General features: G+C 42.5%; 1 protein-coding gene across 5 annotated transcripts; it reads right to left on the bottom strand.

Annotated features, from left to right (window-relative positions):
- Window positions 1–451: 451 nt before the first annotated feature.
- tdrkh (tudor and KH domain containing) lies at window positions 452–21,003 on the bottom strand. 5 transcript variants are annotated; one of them, XM_079655585.1, is made up of 17 exons: window positions 18,290–19,487; window positions 17,960–18,166; window positions 17,690–17,847; window positions 13,342–13,473; window positions 12,311–12,471; window positions 12,073–12,164; window positions 11,342–11,540; window positions 9,751–9,890; window positions 9,333–9,657; window positions 9,085–9,251; window positions 8,203–8,378; window positions 7,500–7,564; window positions 7,231–7,382; window positions 3,381–3,491; window positions 2,826–2,880; window positions 1,092–1,172; window positions 452–1,004 (listed from the first exon to the last, which is right to left on the bottom strand). In XM_079655585.1, exons 1-16 carry the CDS (start codon window positions 18,821–18,823, stop codon window positions 1,117–1,119), a joined length of 2,730 nt encoding a protein of 909 aa, XP_079511711.1. In that variant the 5' UTR covers window positions 18,824–19,487; the 3' UTR covers window positions 452–1,004; window positions 1,092–1,116. The 5 variants fall into 5 exon arrangements, with proteins under 5 accessions (XP_079511711.1, XP_079511710.1, XP_079511712.1 ...); XM_079655584.1 differs by having other exon boundaries at window positions 13,342–13,476; XM_079655586.1 differs by lacking the exon at window positions 13,342–13,473 and having other exon boundaries at window positions 18,290–19,484.
- Between the last annotated feature and the right edge of the window lie 400 nt (window positions 21,004–21,403).

A 21,403-nucleotide genomic window follows, 5' to 3' on the forward strand; every position in this document is an offset into this window, starting at 1 on the left:
GTAACAGTTTTGAAGATATAGCAGCCAGGTATATATTGCAGTTATTAACAGCATACATATATATTGCACATCATTTGTATTTCACAACAAGGGGTGTAGTAGTCTGTGTTGTGTGTGTAGGGGGGTCCACCAGGGGCCGTGGTGGTTATAGTCTGACCACAATACTGCAGGAAGGAAGGATCTGCGGTATCCAATAATACCACTAATCAGTTTCACTCCGCTTACTAACATTTCAACTATGACCTTATAAAGATGTTTGGAAAAGGAGTATGTACCATACTCTAAGATCATGGCAAAGGTAGGTAGGCCTGAGCTTGTACCATACTCTAAGATCATGGCAAAGGCAGTGTTGGAAAGGCTCTTATTTTCAACATATGGGTCTCCTTTATCACGTTTTATTTGGAAATGTTTCAATAAAGAAAGAACATGATTTCAAATTAAGACTCGACAATTGTGCCATAAAATAAATCCTTTATTCTATATATTTCAGTTTATCACACCTCTGAAGAAAAACCAACACCGTCCTGTATTAAGGACACAATAAATGCCATAGCGTGATAACGAACACAATCTGTGGCTCACATTCAATCCGGTAACATTTTCAAAATAGAATAACTTGTAAGGCCTAATATCTAGGCCATTACTTCTTCATATTCAACCAAGTAGAGAAACAAAACTGCACATTATAAGCTAACCAGCTGCCGTCTTGTACATGGACATATCACAGTGCTTTTTGAAAATAATACTGGCATTCTGTTCCTGTTCCTCTCTTCATTTCTTGAACAAAGAAATATAGCAACAACACATAAGCAAAGCAGCGTTGTCTACAACAGAACAACATCAAGGCAAAACACACACATTGTACTGAAGTAACAAGAATAAAGTGAACATAGCTGAAAGAACTGTTGGTAAGGCTTGATAATGAGGATTAACGTGGTTGGGTTGGGTTCTGATAAGGAAACGTCTCCTGATTGGAACTGAAGCTGAGGATTGGACGGTCAGTGCTGGAAGAAGAGGAGGACAGGTTATTCATTACAGACATGAAGACATGCTTTGGAGGAGGTAAGCACACATCAAGCCAGGAAACATACCTTGATATTCAATGTGTCTTTGGTCTCAGATCAGCTCCTCTTCTCTGACATCATCAACACTTCCAGAGATTGAAGCAGCTTCTGAGACACAAAAAGAAAACATGGAGTTAAAGGCTATCAATAATCATATGTTTGATCTACCACAGTGCAGATAGGAGGGTTGGGGAATAACAATGGAATCATTTCCAGATATACAAGTTAGTCAAACATGAAATACATTGGGGTTAAGTTAGGGCTGCACCATTTGGAGAAAAGGACTCATTGCAATCATTTGGACTAATATTGCAATTACAATAAAAGGTGGGATTGATCATTATGCATTGTTATTCTTATTATCATTGAAACATATATTCATTGGACCATGGTAGGATTTTTAAAGAGGATCTGTACTAAATAATTTAGTTTGATTAAGTCTGTAGGATAAGGATTTTGAGACTGGGTATCTCTGTAGCTCTACATTAATCACTTGGAAATAGTATTTAAACACATATTTAGCTTTGAATGCATTTTTCTTCCTGTTATTTCCATATTGGGACCATAAAAAGGGACTATAAAATGGGACAATAAAATGGGACTATAAAAAGGGACAATAAAATGGGACAATAAAAAGGGGGATACAATTACGATTAAGTTTGCTGCCCTAGATGAAGTCATGCAAGACCAGGCCGAATATGAAACTGTATGGAAATAGTATTTAAACACATATTTAGCTTTGAATGCATTTTTCTTCCTGTTATTTCCATATTGGGATCATAAAAAGGGATTATAAAAAGGGACAATAAAATGGGACTATAAAATGGAACAATAAAAAGGGGGATACAATTACGATTAAGTTTGCTGCCCTAGATGAAGTCATGCAAGACCAGGCCAAATATGAAACTGTATTACATTTGTACCATCTGAAATGACACCAAGTGTCTAGTACTGAACAATGGCACTGAAAGCTTGCTCTGATTAACTGTTGGATCAGATGATTGAGATATTTGGATAGATTAGTCTTTTGTTTGTGATATTTTTTGGGGGGGGAAATGATCCAAAGAAAGTGAAGATAATCCTGATGTGCAGGGTGCAGCCCCCCAACACAAGTCATGGGGGCAATTGTTCTGGTCTGACTCTAATGAGCACATCAAGTGGAGATGGGCTCCTTGTATCAGCTTGTCATCAATGATGACTGTTGTGATGACACATTTGGCTAGTGAGGCTGGCTTGATCTTGTATGGCTGATTTCATTTATAAAAACAAAAATGTTCCACACAAATTCAATTAAGAAATAGACCTTGACAAGCGTCACTACAAAAGAGGCAAATCTTAAATAAAAGGATAAGCACATTTAGGTTGTGTAAAAGGGAAAAGGTTAATTGCTGAGACCTGTGTCTCGTCTTCAAAAACACATGTAGTTGAGATGTATTTGTAGTCCTATGTCTCCTGTTGACACCAGATGTCACCACTAGGAGGCAACATGATCCGATTAGAAGTTGTGAATATGTGAAAGCAACATGAGAATCAGGAACAGTGCTGGTGTCAGAGGGTGAGCATGATGACTCGACAATGTGAATCATGTTTGGGGGGGCTGTGTTTAATGCTTGCATGATGTTGCTCCACAGTTTTGAGAATATGTGGATAACATGGAGATGAACCTGATGAAGACTTTTGCTCACTTGACAAATCCTTAGCAATAAATGAGAAGACAGAATGATCATTGATTCAGTCACAAAGGTCCGTTCCCGTACTCACCTGATAAACTGATACAGGAGAGGCTCAGCTCTGAGGATGCTCCCATCACATCATCCTATAGGAGATAAGAGTTGGTTCAGAGATACAATAAAGCATGTTGCAGTGACAATACTGAGTAGGCTACATTGTGCTCGGTGAGAAAGATGGGAATATCTCATTGATGAATTCTGTACTGAGTCACAGTGCTGCCATGAAAACTGAGAATGAGATACAATCGCTTATTTTCACAACAACCTCCAAATGACCTCATTTCTTTCAGCTTATAGTTGACTTTTATATAATGAAAACCATCATCGTATGTCAGCATCCTGACACGCCTCACCAAGAGGATGAACAATGTTTAAGATTCCACACAAACATTTAAGTAAATTCACTTTATTATTATTATTTTCATTACAATACGTGTAACTTTATTGTCCATTACATCTTCATTTAAACCCTATTTTTTTTACAAAATCTGATATGAAACAGATATTTAATAAAATAAGAATAAGACTTCCGTTGTCAATAGTGTTATAGAGGCTAATGCAGATGTGAGTGTGTTCACTAACTCACCAACATCCTCTGCAGACAGCCCAGGTTGCTCCCCTCCATCTTTCCATTCACTGCTTCCTGGAAATTGACAGCATGGCCCCGCCAGATGAGCTCCTCACCAATATCTAAAGTCTGAGAGAGATGGGAGGAGAGGTGGGACGAGAGGTGGGATGAGAGATGGGATGAGAGGTGGGATGAGAGGTGGGATGAGAGGTGGGATGAGAGGTGAGATGAGAGATGGGATGAGAGGTGGGATGAGAGATGGGATGAGAGTTGGGATGAGAGGTGGGATGAGAGGTGGGATGAGAGGTGGGATGAGAGGTGGGATGAGAGGTGGGATGAGAGGTGGGATGAGAGATGGGATGAGATTTGGGATGAGAGGTGGGATGAGAGGTGGGATGAGAGGTGGGATGAGAGATGGGATGAGAGGTGGGATGAGAGATGGGATGAGAGGTGGGATGAGAGGTGGGATGAGAGATGGGATGAGAGATGGGATGAGAGATGGGATGAGAGGTGGGATGAGAGGTGGGATGAGAGATGGGATGAGAGGTGGGATGAGAGATGGGATGAGAGTTGGGATGAGAGGTGGGATGAGAGGTGGGATGAGAGGTGGGATGAGAGATGGGATGAGAGGTGGGATGAGAGATGGGATGAGAGTTGGGATGAGAGGTGGGATGAGAGGTGGGATGTGAGGTGGGATGAGAGGTGGGATGAGAGGATGAGAGGCGGGATGAGAGGATGAGAGGTGGGATGAGAGGATGAGAGGTGGGATGAGAGGATGAGAGGCGGGATGAGAGGATGAGAGGTGGGATGTGAGGTGGGATGAGAGGATGAGAGGTGGGACGAGAGGATGAGAGGTGGGATGAGAGGTGGAATGAGAGGATGAGAGGTGGGATGTGAGGATGAGAGGTGGGACGAGAGGTGGGATGAGAGGATGAGAGGTGGGACGAGAGGTGGGATGAGAGGATGAGAGGTGGGATGTGAGGATGAGAGGTGGGACGAGAGGTGGGATGAGAGGATGAGAGGTGGGACGAGAGGTGGGATGAGAGGATGAGAGGTGGGATGTGAGGATGAGAGGTGGGACGAGAGGTGGGATGAGAGGATGAGAGGTGGGATGAGAGGATGAGAGGTGGGATGAGAGGTGGGATGAGAGGTGGAATGAGAGGATGAGAGGTGGGATGTGAGGATGAGAGGTGGAATGAGAGGATGAGAGGTGGGATGTGAGGATGAGAGGTGGGACGAGAGGTGGGATGAGAGGATGAGAGGTGGGACGAGAGGTGGGATGAGAGGATGAGAGGTGGGATGTGAGGATGAGAGGTGGAATGAGAGGATGAGAGGTGGGATGTGAGGATGAGAGGTGGGACGAGAGGTGGGATGAGAGGATGAGAGGTGGGACGAGAGGTGGAATGAGAGGATGAGAGGTGGGATGTGAGGATGAGAGGTGGGACGAGAGGTGGGATGAGAGGATGAGAGGTGGGACGAGAGGTGGGATGAGAGGATGAGAGGTGGGATGTGAGGATGAGAGGTGGGACGAGAGGTGGGATGAGAGGATGAGAGGTGGGATGTGAGGTGGGATGTGAGGTGGGATGAGAGGTGGGATGAGAGGATGAGAGGTGGGATGAGAGGATGAGAGGATGAGAGGTGGGATGAGAGGATGAGAGGTGGGACGAGAGGTGGGATGAGAGGATGAGAGGTGGGATGAGAGGATGAGAGGTGGGATGAGAGGATGAGAGGTGGATGAGAGGTGGGATGAGAGGTGGGATGAGAGGTGGATGAGAGGATGAGAGGTGGATGAGAGGTGGATGAGAGGTGGGATGAGAGGATGAGAGGTGGGATGAGAGGTGGATGAGAGGTGGGATGAGAGGATGAGAGGATGAGAGGTGGGATGAGAGGTGGATGAGAGGTGGGATGAGAGGATGAGAGGATGAGAGGTGGGATGAGAGGTGGATGAGAGGTGGGATGAGAGGATGAGAGGTGGGATGAGAGGTGGGATGAGAGGTGGATGAGAGGTAGGATGAGAGGTGGATGAGAGGTGGGATGAGAGTATGAGAGGTGGATGAGAGGTGGATGAGAGGTGGATGAGAGGTGGGATGAGAGGATGAGAGGATGAGAGGTGGGATGAAAGGTGGATGAGAGGTGGGATGAGAGGATGAGAGGATGAGAGGTGGATGAGAGGTGGGATGAGAGGATGAGAGGATGGGAGGTGGGATGAGAGGTGGGATGAGAGGTGGATGAGAGGTGGGATGAGAGGATGAGAGGATGGGAGGTGGGATGAGAGGTGGATGAGAGGTGGGATGAGAGGATGAGAGGTGGGATGAGAGGTGGGATGAGAGGTGGGATGAGAGGTGGATGAGAGGTGGGATGAGAGGATGAGAGGTGGGATGAGAGGATGAGAGGATGAGAGGTGGATGAGAAGTGGATGAGAGGAGGATGAGAGGTGGATGAGAGGTGGATGAGAGGTGGATGAGAGGAGGATGAGAGGATGAGAGGTGGGATGAGAGGTGGATGAGAGGTGGATGAGAGGAGGATAAGAGGATGAGAGTTGGATGAGAGGTGGATGAGAGGAGGATGAGAGGATGAGAGGTGGGATGAGAGGTGGATGAGAGGATGAGAGGTGGATGAGAGGATGAGAGGTGGGATGAGAGGTGGATGAGAGGATGAGAGGAGGATGAGAGGATGAGAGGTGGGATGAGAGGTGGATGAGAGGATGAGAGGTGGATGAGAAGTGGATGAGAGGAGGATGAGAGGTGGATGAGAGGTGGATGAGAGGTGGATGAGAGGAGGATGAGAGGAGGATGAGAGGATGAGAGGTGGGATGAGAGGTGGATGAGAGGTGGATGAGAGGAGGATAAGAGGATGAGAGGTGGATGAGAGGAGGATGAGAGGATGAGAGGTGGGATGAGAGGTGGATGAGAGGTGGATGAGAGGAGGATGAGAGGTGGGATGAGAGGTGGATGAGAGGTGGATGAGAGGAGGATAAGAGGATGAGAGGTGGATGAGAGGTGGATGAGAGGATGAGAGGTGGGATGAGAGGTGGATGAGAGGTGGATGAGAGGAGGATGAGAGGTGGGATGAGAGGTGGATGAGAGGATGAGAGGATGAGAGGTGGATGAGAGGTGGATGAGAGGTGGATGAGAGGTGGATGAGAGGTGGGATGAGAGGTGGATGAGAGGATGAGAGGTGGATGAGAGGAGGATGAGAGGTGGATGAGAGGAGGATGAGAGGTGGATGAGAGGTGGATGAGAGGTGGGATGAGAGGTGGATGAGAGGAGGATGAGAGGTGGATGAGAGGAGGATGAGAGGTGGATGAGAGGTGGATGAGAGGTGGATGAGAGGAGGATGAGAGGTGGATGAGAGGTGGATGAGAGTTGGATGAGAGGTAAGCACAGATCCAGAGTGGTGCAGAGATGTAGCATTGCCCTGCCCCCCGACAAAAAGCAAGGGGATTCTTCCATAGCAAATAAGATCTGTGTCAAAGCAGGTTGATTGTGCTCACATGTTTTGTTCAGCAGTATAATCTCTACCACTTGTGATTTTGAAGAGGAAATGCAATCAGTAGTTCAAAGCTAAAGGCGGCTTTGTTTGGCGTGATGCTGTTTACTAGTCTCACTTGTTAGCATCTGCTGTCTTTATGATACATACACGATTCAGACATTTATCAGTGGGGTATTTACTGACGTATGTTATGTTCCAAAACATGAACATTTCTTCTGATTGTGTTAACCACATACCTTATTTCAGGCTAACAAAAACATGTTAAAAAAAGCATTGACTTCAATATGAAGGAACTGGAAGAGTTCAAATGCTGACCAGCTCTGGGTTTCAGGACTCATTCCTGCACCGCTCTATAACAAATCAATAGCCAGCTGACCTTGCCATCAGAGTTGTCGTAGAGCTTGACGCTGGGCCAGGAGCAGACGTCAGAGTGCGAGTAGCTGCAGAGTTTGGCCTGCAGGGGGCTCCAGGAGGCGCAGTAGGTCAGCTGCTCAAAGTCATCCAGCGCTGCCTCCGACCACTCCTCTCCTGGGAACCACAGTAAGATGAAAGGAGCATTTGAAAGCCAATCAGTATAGATCTCAGAAATATGCACACACATCTTTAACTTAGTTATATGTCTGAAAGGAAAGAGAAGAGCGTTACCTTTTGGTCTCACTCCTGCTAAATTGCATTCAATAGCTTGGAATGGTAAGCTGAGGAAGTCACTCCTGAAATATGAATGCAGCAAAAACCAAAGCTGTTAATAACGAGGCTGTGCCATTTTTCACTGCTGCCACAAACAACACAGCACCCTCACTTCCTGCCAAAGGAAGGGGGAGGCTAATGAAAACACGTCATGGTGTTTGAAAGTCTGGACGGCACAGTCTGAAGCCCTGCTGTTTGGACCTTCATTAAATACATACTATCATAACAACCTAGTGAGGCTGTCCAACCACATCATCTCTGACCCAAAGCATGTTCTGAACAGTGAATAAGAACTGCTACCATCTAATGGAGATACAGGGTCCCACCATTCAATAAGGTCAGACTGAAGCACTCCTTTGTGCATCAGTCAGTCCTCTCAGTAAACACAGAGCTGATCCCAGATCAGATGCATGCTGAAGGCTCTTTGAGCACGTTTTCTCTCACTGATGTGCTGTTATGTTCCATGTTTGTTGTTTGTGTTTCATGTATTTGTGTCTGGAGATTTGTCTGTGTTGGTGTTGGACATGGAGCTGCTGTGACGCAAGTCACATTTCAGACTTGGTCTGACTAATAAAGTCATATCGTATACTGTATATATTTAGTAGTTAGAGCAGGAACATGTGATGGGACATGCAGTCATTGATGGACCTTCCTCTCTCACCTCACTCTGCAGAGGCTGTCTCTGGGCAGCTCTCCGTTGTCCCCAAAGTCAACATAGTAGAGGTCCACCATTCCAGAGGCCAGCATTCCCAGCACCCTGGCCCTGTTCCATGTACCGTGGTCGTGGTAGGGAGCAGCCACAATGTCCCCGACCACAAAGGTCTCCACCCTCTGATCCTGAAAATGAGGAGGTGACTTGTTATTTCTTAAATGGAGGTTCCAAGTGAACAGGGCCTTCATAACTCCATAGCATGTATCTGTTTGCATTTCACACATGTATTTATTATTACAATAAGCAGTATTTATTCCAGTAGACAGTATTTCATTCGACATTGTTTTATTTGTGATATATATATATATAGACGTGTGCATTTACTTGGTTTAAAACCTTCTCTTCAACATGTAGCTTATTGTATTTGATTTGACATGTATATCATATGTTGTTTCATTTATACTCCGTTTCTTCTTGCACACTTTTTGATTGTTTTATGTCTTATATATGTTTATGTTCCATTGTTGGAGGAGCCTGTGACTTCAGATGTTCATCGCCATAACAACTCTAACTACTGCGCATATGACAATAAAGCCTTTGAATCTTGAATCTTCAGCCAAAACATATGTGTATCTTGTCTGGTTAGATTTTAGTTACAAGTCTCTGAAAAGTGTTACACAAATGGTGGAAATCATGCAATAAGGGTTTGAAAGGACTGTATTTGCCCCTAGGAGCTGTTTGTCGCAGACATCCACTGATGGTTAAAACACTGTCCTTTCCACCTGACACAGCATCCTTCTCCCTCCCGTGCCTCAGGCTCTGTTATGGAGTTCCAGCGGCTCACTGGTTTTGGTATAACACCTGAGTAGAGACATATGGAGTTGTCCTTACTGTGGGGTTGCCGCTGTTATAGAAGCGTGTCATCTCCTCCGTCAGTTTGTCCAGCTGAAGGGAACGCACCCCGAGGATCTGGATCCAGAAGTGGTTGGGGTTCTCTGATGCAGAAACATAAACCTCGAGGTGTTCATCAGGCTGGAAGCTCAGGTCTGGGCTGGGAACTGGATGACAGAGAGGAAGATCATTTTTAACGGCTTCCAAGGACATATAACAGTGAGAAATGTAAGAGAAGGTGAACTCACTCTCAAACTTGGAGACTTCAGAGAGGGATTCTGTGGAGACACTGTCCTCCCCATCCCCCTCCCCCTCCTCCTCCTCGTTGTCTGTGATGTCCAGCTCCTGAACCGTGTCTTGTGGCTCTCCTTTGGTGCCGTTAACATGGGGGAGCCCATTCCTCTCAGGCTGGGAGCAGGGGCTGTTGTCGTTTAGTCCCACTGGAGCTTCAGGCTCTGTGCTGTCTGGCCTCTGACTCACAGCAGTATGACCGCGCTTCGGCCGCAGGGCAGACGACTGGGAGATCTTCGTCCTCACCATCATGTCCTCTCTGACTTTTTCTAGAATCAGTTCCTGCAGACAGACAATGAGAGTAGGAGTGACGTTGCTATATATGTATTATAAGTGACCACACAGGGGTAGTTCAGATAAGTGGACCCTCCTCACCTTGGCCTGCTCCACCTCCTGCCTGCTCCCTGTAATCGTCACCCTGCCTTTGGCCCCAGGGCCGAGCGTCTTCTCTTTAGAACAAGACACTTTGGCCCCTGTGGTCCTGGCGATCAGCTTTAAACTCTCTCCACCACGGCCTGCAACAAACACACAATCAGACTCAAAGTATATTTTACAAACATAAACAAAATCATCTTCAGAGCCTCAAAGAAACTGTGAATGGATCTTAATGTTATGTTTGAATCCAAAGCCAAGGTCTCACTTTGAAGGTCACCTTGGTTTTCAGACGATTGATGCTAAGTTAAGTTAGAATGTTAAGTTACAGTTCTAGAATGTTAAATTACAATTCTAGAATGTCTAATGTCTAATGGTGTTCAACATTCTAGAACTTTAACTTAACATTCTAGAATTTGTATTCAACATTGTAGAATTTTAATTCCACATTCTTATTTTTTGTAATTCACATTAGAGAATTGTAATTCAACATTCTAAAATTGTAATTCAAAATTATACCATTTTAATTCAACATTCTAGAATATTAATTCGACATTATAGAACTTTAAATTAACATTCTAGAAGTGTTATTCAACATTCTAAAACTTTAATTAACATTGTAAAATTTGTATTCAACATTTTACAATTGAAAATTAGTATTTGAATTAAAATTCTAGAATATTAATTCAACATTTTAGAATTGTAATTCAACATTCTAAAACTTTAATTAAAAGGTAGGGTAGGTAAGAATGGAGAAACCAGCTTGAGTGCACTGCAAAAGAAATCTGCCCCTTTCTTCAGACTTCCCTACAGAGCCCCTCCTCCAACACACACGGACATTCTACAATGTTAATTTAAAGGTCCCATGTCATGCTTTTCTGGTTCTTACCCGTCCCCTTGTGTGTTATGAAGCTTTTTCTGCATGTAAACGGTCTGCAAAGTCACAAACCCTCAAAGTACACCCTGTAGGGAGTAAAACTCTAACACAGAAAAGACCTGTCTATGCTGCCCCAGAACGCCTCGTTGGACATTTCTCATTTTTCCTTCCGGGGGTCCAAATGGACCAATCCACAGAGCTCCGAACACACAGCCTTATCTTTTCTCAGCCGCGGAGCCGCGGAAACAAGCCGTTTAGGACAGAGAGTGAATACACATACTTTACAGAGATGCTGTATGAGAAACCAATGTGATTTTGGAACATTGCACAATATAAATCTAATCTAGTAGACCTCAACAATGGAATTATGATCAGTAGAAATGGCAAAGACATGGGACCTTCAAAGTACTAGAATGCTGAATTAAATTTTAGAATATTGAATTACATTTCTAGAATTTTATATTACAATTCTAGATACAGCATTAGATAGGATCTGAAATATGTATTGGCATCTCACATTTTAATAAAATGTTTTATTAGTTTTATTTGTTTATGTCTTGTATATATTTATGTTGCATTGTTGGAGGAGCCTTGAACTTAAGATTCTCATTGTCATTTATAGGCTGTAGCTACTGTGCATGAGACAATCCAGCCTTTGAATGTTATTGAATCTGAATGAGGGAATCACTCTTATAATCCTCAGCATTTGGGAGCTACCTATTATACGTCCGAAGGCTGTCTGAGGAACGTCCAGAGCTTCGCTCAGCGGCTCACAGTCAGTGAGCAGGTTCTCCAGCACACAGCGAGCCAGCAGGACCTGCTCCTGGGAGCCCTGCATCAGGAAGCTCACGGAGCTGTGGCCCTGCTCCCCGGGGTCCGACAACACCCGCAACTGAGCTCCAGACCTCTGGCTCACCTGAGAGACACAGGAGAGCACTTAGACCTCTCCACACACTCCTGCCAATCACCAGCTAATTGTCACACACACTTGTAGTTGGTGCTCAATTTGAGAAGGGGTATGGTTTTGTAAAAATCACAGTTCATAACAATACAATCATTCATTGTTTGGTTACTTATCATAAACATGGCAATCAAATCATCAAAAACAGAACAGGCTCTGTTATGTTTTGTCTTTATTTCATCTTTTTTTGCAGATATTGACTTCTTATGTTTATATACATTTGTCATTCTAATGGTTTTTATTGATCTTTTGATCCAATTCTTTACTTGTAATACTTTAGTTATATATTTCTGCAGATGAAATAATAATGAAAGTAATCATTGATTGTAATCTACCTCAAAATAACAACACATTGACAAAAACCATATCTTAACAGTAAGATATAAAACCTTTATCTATGTACATGTACACTTAGATTAACTTTAGAATGCCGACTAGAAACCTTTGTGAGCAGATAAATATATGTGTCTGGTATTGATCTACCCACCTCGTCCAGAAAGTTGGCTTGGTGTCTGGATATGTTTCTGTACACTTCTACAGGAACGGTCATCTTGGACTCCTCAGGCTTGGGCCCAGGACCTTGAATAGCACACCCTTGTTAGTCACAGATAAGGTTATCAGAACATAAACACTAAATCCTACACTTTGTTACATTTGTCAAAATATATTGGAATATGGCAAGTGTGAAAAAAAGTTAACACCTGCATGAACACATACACACTCACTGATGTTGGTGCTGCTTATATGGCGATAGACGATGTAGCCCACTGTGGCCCCGACAGAGAGCCCTGCAGCCAGGGCCACCATCTTGCCAGAGCTCAGCGGGCTCTTGTGACTCTCCTTCACTGCGTCCATAACCCCACGTGCAGCCAGTGGGATGCTCCACCTTAACACACATGATAGAAGTCTCCTTTACAATGCTCCCGTAAGTTACTGCTTATTTCTATCCATTCCTGTTCGTCCCCTCCCTCCCACCATCCTTTACAACAAATCCGGATTCTGTTATTGCAAAATGTGAATTACAATCAGCAGGAACCTATTAGCTGGTGTCAACAAGCCTCAGCGTTTTGTTGGCACCTGTACGTCATGCAGCACAAAGCTGAAAGCAGTAGCCAGCCTGATCCCAACAGTAGACCAGTGTTCTCAAACATCCTACATTACATGCAGACTTCCATTATATTTCATCTACTTTTCCCAATTGAATAGATGCTGTCCTATTGACATGAGAGGATGCGTGTTGTTCATTTGTGTAACTGAGTGTTATTTAGTGTTCTTACTCAAAGTACCCTGGAGTTCCTGAGACCTGAATGTGAGAACCACTGCAAGAGATTCTTACCTTACAGCTTTTACTCTCTCAATTGCCAAAAACAATTTGCCTGCAAAACGTGCACAAGCAGTCACATACACACAAAGTAGACCCTAAATGATTGAACATTTAGTGTATATGCTGCACATCCACACAGCACTGCGATTCTGATAAATGCACAAAGCCACACTGCAGCAGTAATGCACTGAAGCTGCTGCTGCTGCTGCTGCTGCTGCTGCTGCTGCTGCTGCTGCTGCTGCGCACTGCACCGTTACCTCCATTCATTCCATTCATCAGCCAACACTCAGTCGGTCACTTTGGAGGCCTGGAGTGTCAGACTGCTACAAACTACAACTCTCACACAGAAACAGTAAGCACTTGAGGTAAGCGGGCATGTGGGGGGGGGGGGGGGGGGAGCACACAGCACCACCATGCAGATGTGTGTCTCACTGAGAGAGGAGGGCTCTGGGGCTGTAGTTGAGAAACACATGGGATTTGGACACTCCAACGTCCATCTCGGTGACTAACAGACACAATCTTCTCCAATCCTGGCTCTTTTTTTGTTTACATCCAAGTTCAAGACTACTGGCAGACAGGTAGAGGGAGAAGAACGTTTCAGCATATCAATGAAGTCACTAGAACACAGCAAAGGGCCAGCCATATTGCTCTGTGCTGTCCTTTTGAGCAGAGCAGAACGTCATCATCATAGAATTCATCCCTTTTTCCAGTTCTCTGATGTGGTAAAAAAATAATACAGGACGTTTCTTTCTAAGAGGACTGATCCTTGAATAAAAATAGCAATTTTGCCTGAAGGAAGCAGGGAACATAATGTTAGATTTCTCTGGATTTCAGATGATTTGGGAATTCAAAAGATCCATCATACACACTTTGGTGTCAATCAAATAAGTGGTGGAAGAAGTGCTGAAGTAAAAGTAACAACACTAAATTGTAAAAGTACTCTGTATACAAGTACAAGTCCTGCATTCAATATCTCTAGTAAAAGTGCAAAAGTATCAGCATAAAAATAAGTACCAAAAGCAAAAGTACTTGTTTTGACTAAAAGTAGAAATACATTCATGTCTATGGAGCTATTTCAGGGTCATAAGTTTTGATCATTCAGAAAAATACAATTTATTTGAAAGTTCAAGTTTTTATCCTGAACTTTGAAAAATACAATGATGTATTCAAAGTTTAAAAAAGTATTTGAAATAATTTTTCAGGTTGAATATTGTTTTGATTCAGTTCAGCAATTTTTTTGAATAATACATTTATTTTCAGATTTCACTTTTATACATATTTTGATATTTTAATCCTTATTTTTTTCAGCACAGATTTTTCGTTTTCATATTCAAAACAATTATTTTTTCAGTTTCAAATCTTGTTTTTTCAGGTTTCACATTGCTTTTCACCTTCAGATCGTTTTTCACTTTCAGATCTTTTTTTTCGCTTTCAGATCTTTTTTTTTGCATTCAAACTTTTGGCCTGGGGGGGCGGGGCTTAACAAAGAGTAGTTTGACATCCTGAGTGAAAGGCCTCCCTCTGTCATGTTGCCTTCATGGATGTTAGAAAACTGAGACGAGCGTCAAAGTTCCGTTAAGCGAGCTGTTGAGCAACGTAGTTGGCAACAATCAAGTACAAATAAACTGTGTTAGAATGTGAAATTACGTATCCGCAACGAGCCAGCAGGTTGTTCTGGTGGACCTGACGCAATCCCCCGCTGTCTCACGGAGAGATACCGCAGGTCATTCCTTCCTGCAGCGGTCAGACTATACAACCAGCACAGTCCCTAGTAGACCCCGCACAAAACAACAGTATGTGCAATATATATATGCCGTTAAAAACTGTGCAATATATACCTGGCTGCTAAATCCGCAGAACTGTCACAGGGTGTGTAATATGTAAAATGTGTAACTTTAAAAAAATATATATATATATACATATAATACTTTTTGTATGCGTGCTTTAGGTAACATTAAGCTGTCTTTGGCTCTTGTCTGCTGTAACAATATAAATGTATCCCCTGTGGGACTAATAAAGGTATTCTGATTCTGATCGCAAAAACCAAGCCAATACTATGCTTCGTTCATGGAGCTACGTGGAAGTGGGGAAGGACAACGCTTGATTGCGGATACGTGATTTCAGATTCTAGCACAGTTTATTGCTCTTATACCTTGATTGTTGCCAACTACGATGCTCAACAGCTCGCTTAACGGAACTTTGATGCTGGTATCAGTTTTGTTTACCACCAATCACGGGAGTATTGTGTATAGAAAGTGTGTAGTTGTATTTCTTGCGCTACCTAACATCCATGAAGGCATCATGACAGAGGGAGGGCTGTCACTCAGGGTTCCAAACTACTCTTTGGTAACCCCCGACCCCCGAAGCAATATCAGGGTCAAAAGTCTGAAAGCGAAAAAAAAATATCTGAAAGCGAAAAAAATATATATCTGAAAGTGAAAAACGATCTGAAAGCGAAAAAAATATTGAAACCTGAAAAAGAAAATATTTGAAACTGAAAAAATAATTTTTTGGAATCTGAAAACTGAAAAAAACAAGTATTCAAACATCAAAACATGTATAAAAGTGAAATACGAAAATAAATATTTTACTTAAAAAAATTGCTGAACTGAATCAAAATAATATTCAACCTGAAAAATTATTTCAAATACTTTTTTTTGTTTTGAATACAACATTGTATTTTTCAAAGTTTAGGATGAAAACTTGGACTTTCAAATAAATTGTATTTTTTTTGAATGATCAAAACTTATGACCCTGAAATAGCTCCATACATGTCAAAATACTTAATTAAAAGTAAAGGTCCTACATTCTTAAGTAAAAGTACAGAAGTATTATCAAGAGAAAATCTACTGAAAAGTATAAAAAGTTAAAGTAATAATTCTGCAGATAAATAGCCTCTATTAGTGATGTATTATGACATTATTAGATGGTTAAAACCCTCGTAATGTCCTCCCGATTACTATGCACCTTGTGCCCTCTGGGGACCCCAGAGGGCTTGTTTGATATTTAACGCATAAAGTATAAAATGTGAATACATTTTGTGTTACACCTTTAGTTCTCATTCTGTACAACCCATTAATACACATTTCTCCCTCAGTTTTGGAATTTAGTGCCGATAGACCCTTATTTATATGAAATTATACAATTTTCTGATAAAAAAAAAGTGAAACAATGAATTAATTTGACCATATTGTATTGTATTTGTCTTATCAGAGACTGGTATATGTCAAAGTTTAGTAAGGTTGCCCTTTTTGAATAATTTATATATCTTTAATGACAACACATAATCTAGACCCTCCAGAAAAAGGCGATTCTGCGATCGCAGAATTTACTGCATAATCAGCAAAATGGCGCAGATTTTTAAAAGACCGCATATTTATCAAAAGGCCGCATAATCCCCGCATTTTCCCACACAAAGTTGAGAAGGAAAAAAAAGGTTAACTCGTCTTGACGTGACGTCATCAATTCGCGCATCACAGAATGTAAACAACACTGTATAGAGTGAACGTGTGGAGCTCACACGATAGAGAAAACACCAAAATGAAAATATCTAATCCATCTCATTTACCGACGAACATTTCTACTAAAGACCGGGCAAAAAGTGGGGGGAAACTATTCTGCACCCCGTGCAACTGTGTGTTGGAGCATAAGAGAAAATCGACGATGACGACCCACTTTGATTCATTCAAACATTCGAAAATGCTTTCTGCTGCTGCGGACAAGAAAGCCAAACAACTCACGTTCACCGAGGCATCAACCTCCAAAACCCTTTTGAGGGCTACAAGAAACGAGGTGAGTAGCCTACAAGATTGAAGCTGGTCAGATAACGAACGAGTAAATGAAAACAGAATGAGGCGGAGAAGTGTGTGTGTGTGTGTGTGTGTGTGTGTGTGTGTGTGTGTGTGTGAGATTAAAATAGCCCAATTGCTTTTACAATAAATAAACATTGAATGTGTTTAATTGAATAGTAAAGGGGTTTAACGTTATTGGCAGGTTGTGTGTGAGAGAGAATAAATAAGACAGCCCAATATTTTAAAAAAAATCTATAATTTTTTCCCGCACATTTAGCATATTTCGCAACTTTCCGCATATTTCGCAACTTCCCGCAGTTTCACCGCATAAAATCACATAAAAACCCTGCATGTTTAATCGCATAATCAAGGAATTTAGCCCGCATAATAAAGGAATTTTGCCCGCGTTTTTCTGGAGGGTCTAATAAACCTTGTGCCCTCTGGGTTCATTTTTGACCCCGTCTTGCTTGACTCTTATTTCAAGCATAAAGTATAAAATGTCAATCCATTTTGTGTTACACCTTTAGTTTTGCTTCAGTCCAACCCAATACCATACATTTGTCCCTTTATTTTGGAATTCAGGGCCAAAATACCTTTTTTAAATAAAATGTTACCGTTTTCTGAGTTAAAAAATAAATGAAACTATTTAATAATTTGAACATATCGTATTGTGACCATTTGTCTTATCAGAGACTGGTATATGTTTAAGTTTACTAAGGATGCCCTTTTTTGAATAATTTATATATTTTTTAATGACAACACATAATCATACCTTGTGCCCTCTGGGGTCATTTTTGACCCTGTCTTGCTTGACTGTTATTTCAAGAATTTAAAGTGGAAACCTCACGTATTTCTGTGTTACACATTTAATGTGCCCTCAGTTGCATGCAGGGCAGGTAACAATGGGGTGATCTTTGCAGATGTATGCATTGCATCTTTGGCACATTTTCTTGGTTTTCACATCAATCTGGCGAGGGCAGAATTTGCACCTGCTCCTTTTGGGTGATGGGTCAGGAGGGGGAGCTTGGCGAGCGGGAGCTGGGCGAGTGGGAGCTGGGCGAGTGGTAGCTGCTGCAGAGGTAGAGCTGGAGCAGAACTGCTGGACCTCCATAACCAAACTGGCAGCGGCTGGCGTGCGGGGAAGAACCTGTCAAGTCAAGTCAAACTTTATTATAATAAATCACAGTGCAAATACAAAAAGTACAAATTGTGAGGACACTACAGAAGGAAGAGCAACAGAAATGAAGCTTAATGCTAACCTTGCGTCGCTGGATGTGAGGTATCACAAGTTGTCGTCCAAGCTCCTCCATGAACAGCCTCCTCTTGTTGCACTTCCCCTGATTCCAGGCTGGGTTGATCTCAGACCACAGGACAAAGGAATTGTATGCAGACATGTCGAGAATGTTGAAGAAGACAACTAGGGGCCAACGGGCTGTCATTCTTTTGCACGTGTACACACTGGTAACCTTGAAACAAAATAGACAAACCAAAACATATTCAGAAATGTATGTTTATTTCCTACACACAAATTCAATGCATTATCCTTTCCATAAATAATATTAACATTATGAATAATAAATGTGAAATACCTTGTCAAGGTTATCGACGCCCCCTTTGTTGTGATTGTAATCTTCGATGATTTTGGGCTTTTTGTCATCCCTGTCGCTCACAGCTGCATCCCGATGCAGAGACTCATCAGAAGAACATTTCTCAGTTTTTTGGGGAGATAGGACACCAGAGCATGGGTCTCGGTGAAAGCAAACTTCGATGAGAAACGAGCCCTGTCCGCTTTTGACACCAGTGCAGGGGGAAGCTCTGAGGCGCTCATCGACAGTCACATTAGTGCCTGGATTGTACATCATTGGCAGGAGAGACACCCACGTGTCCCAAACGTCTCGAATTGGAGCAAGTTTGTCTCGTGCCCGGCGATCTTTTCTTGTGTCTTTGTCATCAAATCTTATGACTCTGGAGATTTTATGAAACATTTGAAGTGTCATGGTAGCACGGAAAATTGCCCTACCAGACTCTGCATTCCATAGACTTGCTGTAGCCTCTTTGCTGGATCGGTACACTCCAGCTAGAACCAACAAACCCACGTATGCCTGCAGGTCCATTTGATCCATCTTTCCCCATTTTTCCCATAAACACGCTGCCCCTCCTTGTTAGTCATGCTCAGCACTGACTCTTCGATGGCCTTGGGCAGAAACAGATAAAAAGCGGACTTTATGTCCTCAATACGAGACCTTGCATACAGGGTTGGACCCTGGCGGCTTGTCTCTCTCTCTGCTTTCTCTGCTGTTACCATGCGACGTCCATCAATGGGAGGGATGGAAGACCAGATCATTTTTTCATTCTTAGATTGGAAATATTCTTCCATCTCAGCTGGGTCCTCTTCCTCAGATTCTTCCTCATCAGTGGATTCTTCCACTTCCTCAAAATAAGTGCGGTCCTCCACTTCTTCCATTTCTGATTCTACCTCTTCATATTCCTCCATTTCAAAACCTTCTTCCATTTCAGAAGTGGGCGATGTGGGGGCTTCTTCAGAGGAAGAATTTGGTCTGTAACTTACATCGATCACCTCTTCATGAGTTTCCTCCTCTTCTGACCCTGAATCCTCCTCATCGGTTGATTTTTCCTCCATAACACGGTAAAAGATTAGCTCATGAACCTCCTCCACAGTCAAATGTTTCTGCCTCCTCATTTTGCTGCCTGTCTCTCTCAGAATAAAATGTGAAAAGCCCCAACATTTGTGAGAAAAGGCCTGTTTGTTTTTGACTTGACAATTGATTGATCCAATACATCAAAGGTGTATGTGTGTGTGTGTGTGTGTGTGTGTGTGTGTGTGTGTGTGTGTGTGTGTGTGTGTGTGTGTGTGTGTGTGTGGTAAGGAGGGAGGGACTAAAAGGTGAAATGCCCCAGCAACCGTGAGAAAAGGCCCGTTTGTTTTTCGTTTATCTTCTTGTTGATCTAAAAATTGCTTGATCCTATACATCAAGTGTGTGTGTGTGTGTGTGTGTATGTGTATGTGTATGTGTGTGTGTGTGTGTGTGTGTGTGTGTGTGTTCCGAGGAGCAGGCAGGGGGTTGTTGCAGCATTATGCTGAAAAGATTTGCCCCATTGCTCCACTTTGTCCTGCGGGGGTTGACCCCAGAGGGCTTAAGGTGTTATAAAATACAATAAAACACCCATAATTCAATGAAATTACTTCAAATGTATTTGACTCGTTAAGAGCATAGTATTGAACCACCCCTATAATTTTCAGACCATTTGATAAATTAAAAACCTATTTTTGACAGCAATAGATTTCCTTTTGGGGTCAAAAATGACCCCAGGACAACAGGAGGGTTAATATGGTTGCATCAAGTAGCATGTTATCAGATGAGAAATCAGAATACCTGTATTCGTCCCACAGAGGGGACATTTACATTGTTACAGCAAAGGTGAAGATGGAGACAACATCAAATAAAACACTATTAGAACGGCCTGGGCATGCACATACTATTTTCAATTTACAAGAAACAATCGTAATACATTTCCAATTTACATATTGCACAACAGTGGTGTCGTAGTAAAACATTATAAAGTAGCATTAAATGGAAAAACTTAAGCAAAGTATTTGGTAGAGTCAATGTATTTGTAACTTTCCACAAGTGAATAACAAAGGCCACATGTGCTAACGGTTGTGCTGTGTTTCCAAGCTCTTCCGTACAGTTCTCTAACTAACAGATACATGAGCCAAGCATCTCGAGTTTGGCATCACGTCTCGACATGAAGGAAGCATCATACTGTGCACAACAGTCTGGATAACCTTGGCTTCTTCAACGCTTTAAGCCATATTATCGTGGAACACTTATTTTGTCATCACACTGCCGCAAGCCAATAAAACCTTAATCTTCACATGGGCAGAATGCATTTTCTCCTTATTCACGAGCTGCCAACATCACCGCAAACACACTCTCTCCTTTGATGTAGCAAGCTAACACTAGCTAGCTTCCACCTTACACTGGTTACACATGCAGGCAAGCAAAGGCTAACCAAACGCCCTTAGCACGCTTAAATAACCTGACAACACATCATTTTATATTTTCAATGTCTAACCTTATTGACAATTAACAGTAAGAACGTGTAAATAATGAATGACACTTACGTACACAGTACACACCAAGCCTCTCACTTTCAAATCGACCTGTCGGCAACGTCTGTCAAGCTCGAGGAGGAAGCGGAAGTAAAGCGGAAACTACATTTACATTTATGGTTAAAACTATTTGGAGAAGAAGCACAACAAAGCGAGACAACAAGATGAACGTTGCCAGGGAATCTGGCAACGTTTATATTGAAAAATGTATGTGTATTTATTGATTAAACTTTACTAGAACTTAAATGGCGAATTTTACTTTGCAAGGTCGACCGGAAGTCTTCTTATTTATTATAGTCACTTGAGTCGTATGATGAACCATGCTCTTAAGTCACTTTTCTATACCGTCTCTGATATGATGCACCGCACCCCTTTCTGATGTGCTGTTTTATGCTGAGTCATACATTCATAACAATTTAAAGTTAATAACATTTCACATAATTGGGTTACAACACCAATCAATCAATCAGATGGGATGGGCTCTTTGCCCTCGTTTCTTTTGTTTCTGTTGGCTATGTTTGTGTCTCGAGAAGGTGGCTGAAACATGAATAAAGGTTTCTAGTCCACT

The sequence above is a fragment of the Notothenia rossii genome (genome assembly GCF_949606895.1).
Source record: "Notothenia rossii genome assembly, chromosome: 10".
Lineage (NCBI taxonomy): Eukaryota > Metazoa > Chordata > Actinopteri > Perciformes > Nototheniidae > Notothenia > Notothenia rossii.